Raw genomic sequence first — 12847 nt, 5'->3', positions numbered from 1 at the left:
CGTGGAGGAGCTGTTTCCCTCTGCAGCATAATTACAGTGATTATGTGCATTCAGATTACATGGTAATAAAATTAGGATCAAATCAGTCCAAATTGAAATCAGATGAGTTAGGGGCAAAGGAATCAATGACAACATAAATAGAAAAGCCCAGAAGGAAACTTAAACACACCGACCTGTCATTAGAAAAAGGGAGAAAGGCAGTCTGTTACCAGGGGGTCAGAGTTTGGTGAGGTGTCAGACACAGGTGGAGCAAGGCTCTGCAGGTGAGTAGGGATGAGGGTGAGCTGCTGGAGACTTGGATGCCTCCCCTGGGCCCCCACCCCTCTTTTTTTTCCCCTAAAATTAGTTTTCCTTTGTTTTGATTTCAAGTGACAGTGTTTTCCCTGGTTGTATGTCTGTGCACCATGCGTGTGTAATGCCCACAAAGGCCAGAAGAGGGTGTGAGATCTTCTGGGACTGGAGTTACAGAGGGTTGTGAGCCATCGTGTAGGCTCTAGGAATCCAATGGAGACCCACTAGAAGAGCAGCCAGTGCTCTTACCCTCTGAGGCGTCTTACCAGCCCCACTCTTGGACCTCTTAAAGTCTGGTTTGTACTTACCTTGGGCGTGGACTGAACTGTGGTCTGATCCTCTGCTTCTCCAGGACCGAGCTGTGTCTTTTCCTGAGGCCAGTGGCTGATGCTGGTCAGTGCCTGTGCCCCTTCCCTCCAGGAACTCTGCCCTTCACTATGAACTTGGCTTAGTATGGGCTTTGTGTCCGGTTAAGTGTCTCCTCCTCGTCTTTTTCTTTTTCTTTTTGGTTTTTCGAGACAGGGTTTCTCTGTGTAGCTTTGCGCCTTTCCTGGCTCTCAGCTCTGTAGCCCAGGCTGGCCTCGAACTCACAGAGAGCCGCCTGGCTCTGCCTCCCGAGTGCTGGGATTAAAGGCGTGCGCCACCAGCGCCTGGCAGTCCTCCTCGTCTTTTGCCTTGCACTCTGGCCACAAGGCGAATTTGGGGAGGAGATAGAAAAGAAGATGTAGGTATTTCCTTGGATCTCTCCAAACCCAGTTATTTAAAACTGATTTAATTTAAAAAGTTAGAACCCCTTCAGGAGGTGTAGAGGGCCACACAGACAGCAGAAGAGGTGAAATGAGACATAGGTAAGCTCCCTGTTCAAAGCCCTGTAATATCTCTCACAGGCTTCATATCCCCGAGGGAGCAGCATGGGGATAGGAAAGAGCGTAGGCTGTGGAGAACAGATAGGGTTCAAGTCCTTCGGTCTACCTCACTCACTAGCTTGTGTGACTTGGAGGGAGTGATTTGCTCTCTCTGTGCCTCAGTTTCCTTGTCTATAATCTGGGGCCTGGCATGCCCACTAATAGGGTGGCTGTGAGCCTGAGGAGATGATGGTGTATGTCAGCATGGCACCTTGCAGGCATATGACAAATGGTTGCCATTATTCTTCCTAGCACCTTCAAAATAGTAATCCCTCAGAAAGGACACGCCTTTGCTTTCGTTTTTAAAGCCCGGGAAGATGGATTGTTCACGGAGCAGGGAAGAACACCCACTCTTGTGACACCATCTTGAAGAAGTTAGAAAGTGCCTACTATTCCCCGAAGAAAACATAAAACCAAGGTTTCCACCAAGCAGCTCCCGGCCCTGCGGGAAGGGGCTCAGGAGAAACTGGAGGTCTTTAAACAGAGCCCTGCATTCTCAGAATGGAATTCTCCACAGTCCCTGGGAAGAGTGAAAGCAGGCGGAGAATGTGAGATAGGACCCTCTTTGCTCAGTGCAGGTGAATGAGGCTGCCCGGAGGTGGAAGGCAGCCCTGAGCCCCAGCAAGTGTGCCAGCTCAGCCAAGTCTGCCATGCAGGGACCAAATTAGGAAAGCCTCGGAGACCAAGGAACTTGGGAAGGCACAGAGTGTTTCTTTACTTACAAAGAGCAAGACCAAACCACCAAAGGGGTACCCAATGCGGTACATCGTTCTTTCCAAGTATCAGGGAGGGAAAAACTGAGAAAGCACGGAGGGCAGCTATGAAGCCCTCAGACCTGCCTGGGCTGGGGTCACAGCTCTACATTTGCTGAGTGGCTGACCGTGGGGTGGGGAATGTCACACAAGCTTCCTGCACCTCCTAATCTCCTGCCATGGTGCTATGGCATGGCTGTCAGGCCTCAGACTGTTCAGAAACACAGAGGCAGGGAGGACCTTCCCTAGGGGGCCTTGGCAAGGTCACCTGGCTGCTCCGAATGTGGGTGTTAGAGACAGTGTCATAGTGGGGTGGGGAGGAGACCATACTGGGAACCCCTCATCTAGATGTGTTTTGATGAGAAAGAGGAACTCATGCCACAATCTGAGCTGGTGGCAGAGACAGCAGCCTCCAGGAGACCACAGGAGGAAGTGTCTGGAGTCTGGACCTGAGGTCCCCAGCAGGAGGAGACTGGCAAGGGTTACTTGGTGGAAACAGTGTTGGGCGGCTGAGGGATTGAAACGGTGTTTTCAGACCATGTGTCAAAGACTCAGTGGATTGTGGAATAGAACACTTAGAAGAAGAAAAAAAGATGATAAGAGAAGGGTGGAAAATATTCTGATTGTTATCCTCCATGCAAAGGGTGAGTGTGTAGTGGGTGGTCTTTGTGTATCGTGAGTGTGTAGTGGGTGGTCTTTGTGTATCGTGAGTGTGTAGTGGGTGGTCTTTGTGTATCGTGAGTGTGTAGTGGGTGGTCTTTGTGTATAGTGAGTGTGTAGTGGGTGGTCTTTGTGTATCGTGAGTGTGTAGTGGGTGGTCTTTGTGTATCGTGAGTGTGTCTAGTGGTGGTCTTTGGTGATCCGAGTGACGTGGTGTATGGGTGGTCTGTTGTGTATCGGGTCGAGTGTGTAGTAGGTGGTCTCTGTGTATCGTGAGTGTGTAGTGGGTGGTCTTTGTGTATCGTGAGTGTATAGTGGGTGGTCTTTGTGTATTGTGAGTGTATAGTGGCAAATGTGTCCTCAGCCTCATGGGGTTGAAGAACATATGTACCTGCACAGCAGACTGGGCATGTCTGCCGGGTGCCTGCTTGTCCTGTGTAATGGAGGCTTTTCTGGGATGAACAGCCAGGCCTGGAGACAAAAGGCAGGCTGTCCTAGCATCCTCTTTTTGGATTCCAAAGGTCCTTTGATGCCGCTTGCAAATTTTCAGTGCAATGATATGTGGTTGGTATGCATACACACACATGTATGCGTAGTAATTGTGGCATCTGTATATATTGCATGTCCTCACTGCTGTTCATCTTGGACAGTTATTAGTCAAGCACACCAGGCATTCACATCACACCAGTCCTCCCAGCAGCCCGCTGAGGGTGACACTGTTGTCCCCATTTTACAGAAGAAGGAACTGAGGCCCGCAAGTTATCCTCAAAGGAGTGGAGTCCAAGCAGAGTGCTCAGCACTGTCCCCGTCCCCGAGCTTCCCCTGCCTCTGTGAAGAGAACTGACCTGGGAGTCAGGGGCTGTTTGGGAGCCTGGTTAGGCTCCTAGCCCTTCAGGGCCGAATTCTGAGGCTTTCAGATTGCCTGCCACACCTGCTTTAGACGAAGAGAGACAGTGTGCCTGGTGAAATGTTTTGTTTTTATTTTGTTTTTTCTTTGGCCAGGACAGCATTCTCCCCGTTTGCTAGCTAAGGCCCCCATGTCTATTAATACCGTGTGTAATTATTGTATTGTACATGAACTTACTCGGCATTAATACTATTTTTCCCATATAATTACTGCAGTAAATCCACATGCAGAAAGGCTGCTTTGTGGGTGGCAACAGATCTGAAAATAGTGTTGGCCCTGTAGGGAACATGGTACATTCAGGAGTCTCGTTCTTTGCAAGATGGGTGCTCTGCACCTTCAGGTTTGGGGGTGGGGTGGGGATATTGTTTGTTTTCTTTTTTTGCACATGGCTCATCATGGCTGTGTCCAAACTGGGGACTCAGCCCATTCAGTTCTCCATGACCTCTGTCTGGGACAATTCTACCACCCGCCAGGGAGATGCTTCACCTGGGCACCCTCCCCAGCTGTGGCCAGCAGTCAGAGCTACCCTACTCCAACCGAGGGAACCAGCTTACGTCAGGATATGAGCAGGGCTGGGCACTGCTGGAAGCCAGCACGAGTGTGACTCTGGCCTCCATTGGACCACCTGTGTGGTTCTCTAGCTGGATGGGATGCCCATGTCTGGTGGTGTGGAAATGGGGTGTGAGTGGGAGGGAGATGTTGAAGGAAGCAGCCCTGGGGGCTGATATGTACTGGGGGATGATACATGGACATCCTGCTGTGCTTTCCACAGAGTAGGTAAGGGGCGGGTGGGAAAGAGTTGGTGACGACACGTGAGAATGGACACAGCCTTAGCCCCGGCCCTGCACCCCAGCCATCCTCACTGCTAGGGGGTGCCACAAAGTGTCCATCAGTCCCCACCCCTGTGCCTTCCCCGTGGGTCCCGTGTTGTGTGTGATGTGTGCTCACATTGCCTGTGCCAGCTGGGCCTTTTCCAACTGGACCAGTCCCTCTGCTCTCAGGACAAAAACAGCCTAAGGCCTTTTTCCCTTCAGTGTTCAGGCTCACTGGCTTCCTGCTCAGGAAGGGAGGGAGCGAGCTCCAGACTAGCCTGTGTGGCAGCCTGCCTACCCTGCAGGGCTGGCCATGTTCAACAAGGCACACGTTCTCAAGGCCCAGCCAGCCCTGGCTCCCCTCTGTCTGCTGAGCGGGTCCTCCCTACAGAGACCACGTGAGGAGGAGCCACACATTCTGGCCTGTTTTCAGTTCATACTCTCAGCACAGCAGGCTTTGGGAGCTGGCTCCCCCAGGCAGGGAGTGTCTGTCTGTCTGTCTGTCTCTCTGGTAGAGCTGGCCCCTGTGACCTTGAGTACTGGCTCCTTGGAGGGGAGTTGCTCAGTAGTTGTATGGCCTGGAGAAGTCACGTTACCCACAGTTCCAGCGTAAGGAATTGGCCTGTTTATACTTGGGGCTGACACCGTCTCTGGTTGGTGACTCTGTTCCCTCTCCTGCTCAGGACAGCAAAGCCCGCTCCAGTGACCACTGCCTTCTTTCCTCTCTGCAGCTGGAAGAGGCGGAACACTTCGCCATGGTGGTGATCAGCCTTGGAGAGGAAGCAGGAGAGTTCCTGCCTAAAGCCTACCTGGCCCTGGGTCTCACCTACAGCCTGCAGGCCACTGATGGTGAGTGCCAGGCCCCAGGAGAACAGGCCTGTGGATGAGGCCTCAGGATTCCCAGCTGCCTCCAAGGGGGTCTCATTCCACTAGTGCTCCCTCCTTGCTACTCTCTACTGGCAGGAGCATGCATACACACACACACACACACACACACACACACACACACACACACACACCTCCCTCCGTTCCAAGAGTTGCTCAGACACCTACCCACCAATGAACCCAGGTCTGTCAGCATGTGGTCCCGCCCAGCCCACACTGCCCTCTGTGGTGCTCCTGGTACCTCCCATCTGCAGTGCTATCAACCATCCACTCCTCACGGGCCTTTGCCCTCAGCCCTGCAGCAATCCTCGGGGTCTTTGAAGTCCCTTCTCAAACATTACACAGTACCAAACACCTAGGGGAGTTTCATATGGCTCTCATTCTTCCTGCCCCAGGCCTGGGGTTTTGTTCTCAGCCCTTCTAGTTCAGCCCATTGGATGGGCAGACACCTACTTTGGTGTCCTTCAAGTCTGGAAGAGAGGGAGCGATGACCCCCACCCAGACTTAGCCCGTGTCCCCTAGTTCCAGCCCCTGTGTGTAGGCTCCAGAGACCTTGAAGCCATTAACAGGATCATCTGGTATTGGCTGCCCTCTGCTCCTCACACCCAAAGGCATGGGATCTTCTGGCATTGTCATCTTGGCTTGGGCTAGGAGGGTGCTCACCCGACCCTTAGTCACAGCAATCTTCTGTGTCTTGAACTCTGTTACTGGACCTTGGGGTTTGCAAACAGGGCCCTGCTAGGCTCCTTCCTGCTGAGTTCCTGTGCCCTGGGGGTGGACTAGGGAGATGTTTACACTTCCTTAGTGACCCCCTAATCCACTGTGTCTCCTGCAGCCACCCTGAAGTCCAAGCAAGATGAGTTGCACCGCAAGGCTCTGCAGACACTTGAGCGGTAAGGAGATGCCGCCTAATCTTTTGCTTCCTCACGTGCAGAGCGGTAAAATGGAGGGTCCCACCCTCTGAGATGGGTGTCTCCGTCTTCCCTTTTATGGATAAGGAAACCACATGCCAGCCCGTCACCCAGCAGGCAGGAGTGGGTTATTATGTCAGGTGACCTTGCCCTCAGCGCTGGGTACTGGGGAGCCCTGTGTTCAGCTCGGAGCTGGGTTACTACGGCTGCCAGGCCCAGCCCTTGCTCCTGGGGCTCTCAGGCTCCTCACTGGTACTGTGATACTGGACGGAAAGCAGGAAAAGCAGTCTGTACATCAGTGGTTCTCAACATGTAGGTCATGACCCCTCTGGGAGTCACATACCAGATACCCTACCTATCAGGTATTTATATTATGATTCATAACAGTAGCAAAATTACAATTATGAAGTAGCAATGAAATCTTTTTAGGGTGGGAGTGGGCCTGGGGGTGGGGGGTGGTCAGCACAACATGAGGAACTGTAGTAAAGGGTCTCCGCATCAGGAAGGTTGAGAACCACTGCTCCAAGGTGTCCTGCAGGTAGCAGGGCCTCGGGAGTGCTGTCAGTGTCCTCTAGCCTGGCCACCCCAGAGCTGCAGGAACTTCCCACCCCCAGCTTCACAGAGATTTCCCGGAGTCAGGGAGGGAGGAAGGCACTGAAGCTCCTTCATCAGGTCCTGCCTTGCTCAAACCCAGCCCACCTGAGCCTTCTGCCCCGGGTCTGGCCCACCATGTCCCCTCCCCCACACTGAAGTGGCAGAGGGATGTTACTGGGGAGGACCTGGCTAGGACACTCCTTGCACCAGTATGATGGGAGCATATGACATACCGGCCTCCCTCTGGGTCAGCTTGTTCCCCAACCAAAAAACAAGATATTCCAGCCCTTGGACTCCCCCACCTCTCCCCACCAGTGTTGCGTTCCTGGGACTTCTTGCTCAGATTGGCAGTTCAGAGGCCCTGCGTCCTCCTCGGGGCAGTATGAGAGTCCCTTAGTAGGAAAGCCGTCAGACTAACCAATGTCCACAGAGAAACAGCCAGGCTGCCGTTCCCAGATGTGTGACACATCTTCCCCGATCCCTACTGTTCCTTTGGGCCTGTCCCCTTGGAGATGGCCTACCTCAGCTTGTGCCAGCCCTGCATGAGACACTGTCTTCTACCCGAGCTGCCTGGGGACCTCTGCCCGAGCCATTCCCTGCCATCTGGGGGGGGGGGCGCGCTGGCATGATCTCCTACCATATTGCCCACCGCACCCAGCACAAGATTGGCACTCTGCTCCACAGACAGCAGTTGACTTTGGGTTCTCTCTCTCCTGCAGAGCCCAGGCACTGGCGCCCGATGACCCCCAGATTATCTTCTATGTTGCCCTGCAGCTTGCCCTCGTTCCGACAGGTGTGTTCCTAATCCTCAGATCTGTGGGGCTTCTCACCTCCTCTGTGTGACTGTCTGTCCCTCGGTACCCTTGTCTTTGATGTGAGCATCTTTGTGGGAGAGGGTCTAGTGAGGACTCGGTCAGTGTGGTTACACCTCAGCCCACGTATGATGGGCACACAGAAAGGGTTATTCAGTGCCCTGACTTTCCTTAGAATATGGCAGTCTCCTGAGAAATGGGTAAGTGACCACAGCTACCCTCGACATGGGCAAAGTGTGATTGGTAGGTGGGGCTATTTCTGGATGGGTTTCTGTATGACACCCCCCCCCAAAGCTTTCTCCTGACCCCAAAGACACCACTGCAGGCTGCTGACCTCGGGTTCCCTTTGCCCCCGAGGTAGCCACCTTTGCCCTACCAAAACCGTCACCACCATGACCACCAGCAGCTCTCTAGGTAGAACCACCTTTCCCCTGTAGTGATCTGTGGGATCAGTGTCAGGGGATCCCAAGTGTCACAAGCACTTCCCTAAATCATGCCTCTCAGAGTCTCCTTTGGTCTCATGTACCCTGAAGCCCTCAGGCTAGTACTCTGGGTGTCTCTAGTGACCTTGACTCAATTCTGATACACCCGGACTGGGGACTATAGGTGGCCTGAGGCCCCAGGACAGCTCTGGGGAAGCCTCATAGGCTCTGTCTACAGCCTGGCACGGTGGTGCACACCTGCGGTCCTGATACTTAGAAGGCAGAATTCTTGAGTTTGAGGCTAGCCTGGGCTACAGAGTGAGCTCCAGGTCAGCTTGGGATACACTGCAAGATGCTGCCTCAAGAAACTGAGCAAAAGAGAAAAAAGAAATCCCCATTCGTTCTGGGACAAGTGAGGGTAGCCCTCTTCAACATCCCCTGCAGGGACAACATGACCTCATTTCACGCCTTGACCCCAAGTTCACCCTGCCCCAGCTGAGAGGCGCCTGGCCCATTTGGAGACAGGGCCCTGGGTACCTGGATCCCTGCCAGGAGGCTGGTCTGATGCTTACCCCTGACCTTGGAGCAGCTCACCAGCTGTTTCCTCTGACTCAGGAGCAGGGGGCTCATCTTCCTCACTTCTCACCCTCCCCCGGAGCCCACCCCTGGAAACCTTTCCTCCTGCCTTCCACCTGGACTCTTGGCAGTGCTTGCCGGCCTGACTTGTCAGTCTGAATCCTCCATCACCATCTCCATCTCCATCGCCCCTGCCACCGCCATCTCCACCTCCGAGTCCCGCCACGTCACTGCTCCTGCTTCCTGCTCCCCCTCTCCCTTCCTCTCACACCACCTCCTCCCCTGTGACTCATTCATCCCTCCGCCACCTCCACTATTTATCCACAATCCTGACTCCCAGGCCCTGCTCACTGAATGTCTCTCCGCTAGGAACATCACTCAGCTTCTGCGAACAGACGGAAAGCTACCTGAGACCACTCTATTTTTAGCCCCCTGTAAAGGAACCTGGAGCTTTTCTTGCCAATTACGTTAATGATAAACCTTCGGAGATGCATTTTTTAATCTCTTCAACCATTCACCCGTCTTTGATGAATGGCGCTCATCTTCCAAAAACGATGTTTGTTAGGCCAGTGGGGTCTGTTTTCTTGTGGACACCACATCTAGGAGTCCCAGAAGGCTGAGGACCTTGCGTGGACTCTTAAGCCAGTATCCTCACCTATTTGGGTATCTGTGACTTTCTGCCTAGAGCATGGCTGGCTGAACTGAGCTGTGATATTGGGGGTTTGGAAACCCCTCCCAGGATAACAGGGTCTGTTTTGGTGAGTCACGGGGCAAGACCAGCCTTAGAGAGTCGCATACGCTAAGGTGGCAGCCACACTGATCTTATTAGCTGCTTCTTCACACTCTCCTTGACCTACGCACAATTCTGGGCTTGGCACTTAGTGGCCAGCAAGAGATCATGTGCCGAGCCTGGCACATTGGGAATGCAAACACCACAGGGAACAGGAGAAGTAAGTGTGTCTTAGGTCTGCTAAGGAGCAAGACTCCTAAAGGCTATATGCACTGGTCAGTGGTAGAGCATGTCCGTAGCGTATGAAAGGCCCTGGGTATAGTCTCTGGCATTGCATTAAAAAAATTTTTTTTGGACTAAAGAGTCCTGATGTGGATAGAGTCACATGCCCTTGAACTAGGAGGAAGAATCCTACAGTTTTTGTTGTGGGGTCTCGGGAAGCTTAAGTGGGCAAGAGAGGCTTCAGGAACACCACTGAGCTGGGGCTCTGCGGGATGTGCCTCATACCTGAGCCTTGGAGCAACCACAGGACCCTGACCACTATAGAGGAAATGCAGACCAGAGAGGTGTGCCACCCGGCCCTAGGTACCAGCAGAGCAGTGGGAGAGCTGGGCTGCATTTTCGGCTCTGTGAGGGTGTGAATAGGAAGGATGTAAAGTCCTGTAAAGTGTTTACCCCACTGTGGCGTGTGCATGAAGAGAGTAACAGAAGGGCCTGTGCGCTGGGCTTGTAGCTAGTGTATTGTCCAAACAAGCCATCCTAGCCCTCTTCCCCCCTGTCCAGTGCTGTGTCTCTCCTGGTCCTCTCTGGTTGTGCAGTCAAGTCTCCACACACATGAGAGGCAGGTGGCTGAGAGGAAGGCAGGGGGATGGATAGGCATTTCCTCAGAAGCAGGGCCTTGCCATGAGGGTGCCATTTGCTGAGGCAGCAGGGAGAAGACGCCTCATGCGTTCTGGGCAACTGAACCGAGTTGGAATGAAGTCTGAGGACAGAGATGATGGGCTGGACATTACCATACTGCACTCTGAACCTGCAGCTTAAGGAGAGTTAGCCTACATCATTTGCTGCTTAACCTGTGGGTCACGACCCCCATAGGGGTCACATGTTAGCTATCTTGCCTGTTAGATATTCTGCGTCACAATTCATATGAAGTAGCAACAAAAATGATTTTATGGTTGGGGGTCAGCACAACATGAGGAACTGTGTTAAAGGGTCACAGCATTAGGAAAGTTGAGAACCTCCAGTCTACATTGAACCCCTCACTCACCCAGTGTGGCGTTAGCACACTGTGTGGGTTTAGCCTGTGCTAACCAGCACTGAAAGACTAACCTCTCAGGATAGGGATGCTTGAGCAGACAAAGGGTTAGGAGGTAAATAAGCATGTCCAGCGGTACATACCCTACCAGTTTAATCCATCTCAGGTAAACCATAGGCCTAATGTGTAGGACATGGAATTCTGTGAGGCAGGGGCTCTCAGGCACAAGAGACCCAGATCTTTTAAATTCACAAGTAAGGTGTTGCTTTCTCTAACACCCCAATAGTCCCCAAAGAGCATGCTCTTTTGGTTCAAATAGCAGGGCGCAGGGGGCTGGGAAGAAGAGGCTGTCTTGCATGCCTTTGCTGGAGAAGGAGGAGGTAGTGAAGGGGGATGCAGGACCACCTGCCAGGTCACACTGGACAGTGAAGGAATTGCTGCAGTCACAGGACGACCCAGCCTCCTTTGAAGGAGCGTGTTAACACTGGTGACAACCACACTTGCTTTCACTCTGTAATACTTGTGGAAACTCCCCAGACTCCGCCAAGTGTTCGCAGGCCAGGCCATGTGAGGAGAGTGCGTTGAGCTTACTGACCCATGTGGCTGAGCAGGGGGTGGGTGGAGGCACTCAGGTGGAATCGGACAGCATCCAGGGTGACCTATTAATCCATCCTGAGCCGTGTTGTACCCCATACAACTTCTTCAACAGAGGAGACCATCTGATTTTTCCCAGGCCCAGCGAGGAGCAAGGGTTTGGCAAGACAACAGGGCCAGGGGTGGGTCGTCTTCCTTGCCTGTCTGCAGGATTCTCAGAGCAGTGGGAGCCTGCCCCGCCCCCAACCTCACCCCTACATTCAGCACCAGGAAGGGAGGCAAACCCCAGCCTTAAACGCTGGGGCTCTGGGGGGCAGCAGGTCTGCCGCATCTGAAGGAAAGGCTTTGCTTTACCCTGGCACCACCCATGTGTGGTAGCTTCTCGGACCTCGGCCTCATCCTCTTTATCTAAGTTGACTAGAGAACCACACTTAATTATTAAGTTGAAAAAACACAAAGTCCAAAACGTAAGCCTCACCTCCAGCTAGGCTCCACACTGCCCACATTGGAGGACACACCCTCCTTTCTGCCTTTCTGCTCTGCTGCCCCTGCCCGCTGCCTTTGGTCACACCACACCACCTCCCTAGAGCTCCCCTTTTCCCCTGCCTTCCCCCCTGGGTGGGACTCGGACCCGTTGGCAAGGCTCTGGGAAGGGGTTCTCACATGTGCCAGGCAGCCTATCCAGGCTCCCAACTCCTCCCCTGCAAAGTGCTTACCTTTGCCTCCCCAAACCCTTTGCCAGGCTGCCGGATGGGAAATGTCTTATTAACACCCTTGTTGCCACTGCCCCAGGTTCACTCGAGTGGAGCTGGGCCACGGCTGGAATCTGAGTCGTGGGTCCCTAGACTGACAGGCTCTCTTGGCAGATCTCCAGCGCCATGGAGCATCTTCAGGAGGCCCTGACGGTGTGCAGGGATGATGCCAACGCCCTCCACTTGCTAGTACTGCTCTTCTCTGCCCAGAAGCATTACCAGCACGCACTGGACGTCATCAACATGGCCATCACCGAGTACCCTGAGAACTTCAAGTGAGTCTCCTGGGTTCGCTGCTGCAGGGAGGGCTGGCTTGGTTATTGCATAGTTGCCTGGGCACACCTCAGTTTGGCACGTTTCAGCCAGTACATGGGGAATAAGTGCCCATTGCTTAGACACTTCCTGGGTAGAGGGACAAGGTGGTATTGGGATGACAAGGGCATGGGGCAGTATGCACAGAGGATGCTTGGTGGGGATTAATGAGCCCATAGTGCTCCTGGGTCCCCCCCATACAGGCTGTGGGCCCAGAGGGGAAAACTGCTGGATTGTGTATGTGCAATGCTTCCACCCAGAGGGTACCACTTGGTAAGGAAGGAGACTTAATCATGGCCCTGACACAGCTCGCCAAGGATGAAATCCTATAACTAACTGGGAGGACAAAGGAGGCAGCCTAACTGCATCCTTTACTGGAAGTTGGGGAAATCATTCTCTTCCTCCAGGGTGGCCCCGGCCCTTCATGTTTAGGACACCAGTCTCATGCCCTGCAGGGTTCTGAGAGCAGGGCTCACATTGCACTGGGACAGGGCAGCAGCAGCAGCAAGCAGAGCAGGAGTAGGCCTCCTCCCCTACCCACCACGAAGGACCCATCGCCATCAGACCAGGACATCAGGCCTCGCCAAGGCAAAAGCCGCATCGCGGTTCTGTGAAGGGATGATCTAGGGGGAGGTCCTGATTTGATGACCCCTGCTTCTCCGTGTCCCGACTGTCTG

General features: G+C 53.5%; 1 protein-coding gene across 1 annotated transcript in view; it reads left to right on the top strand.

The window, feature by feature from the left end:
- Ttc7a (tetratricopeptide repeat domain 7A) overlaps positions 1-12847 on the top strand; it is a 108358-nt gene that overhangs the window by 59118 nt on the left and 36393 nt on the right. The window contains exons 12-15 of the mRNA XM_036170431.1: positions 5059-5176; positions 6048-6105; positions 7437-7504; positions 11968-12133. Coding sequence (XP_036026324.1) covers positions 5059-5176; positions 6048-6105; positions 7437-7504; positions 11968-12133 — 410 coding nt within the window. The remainder of the gene's footprint in view (positions 1-5058; positions 5177-6047; positions 6106-7436; positions 7505-11967; positions 12134-12847) is intronic.

The sequence above is a fragment of the Onychomys torridus genome, chromosome 21 (assembly GCF_903995425.1).
Source record: "Onychomys torridus chromosome 21, mOncTor1.1, whole genome shotgun sequence".
NCBI classification, from domain to species: domain Eukaryota; kingdom Metazoa; phylum Chordata; class Mammalia; order Rodentia; family Cricetidae; genus Onychomys; species Onychomys torridus.
This window is presented reverse-complemented; position numbering and strand designations above follow the sequence as displayed.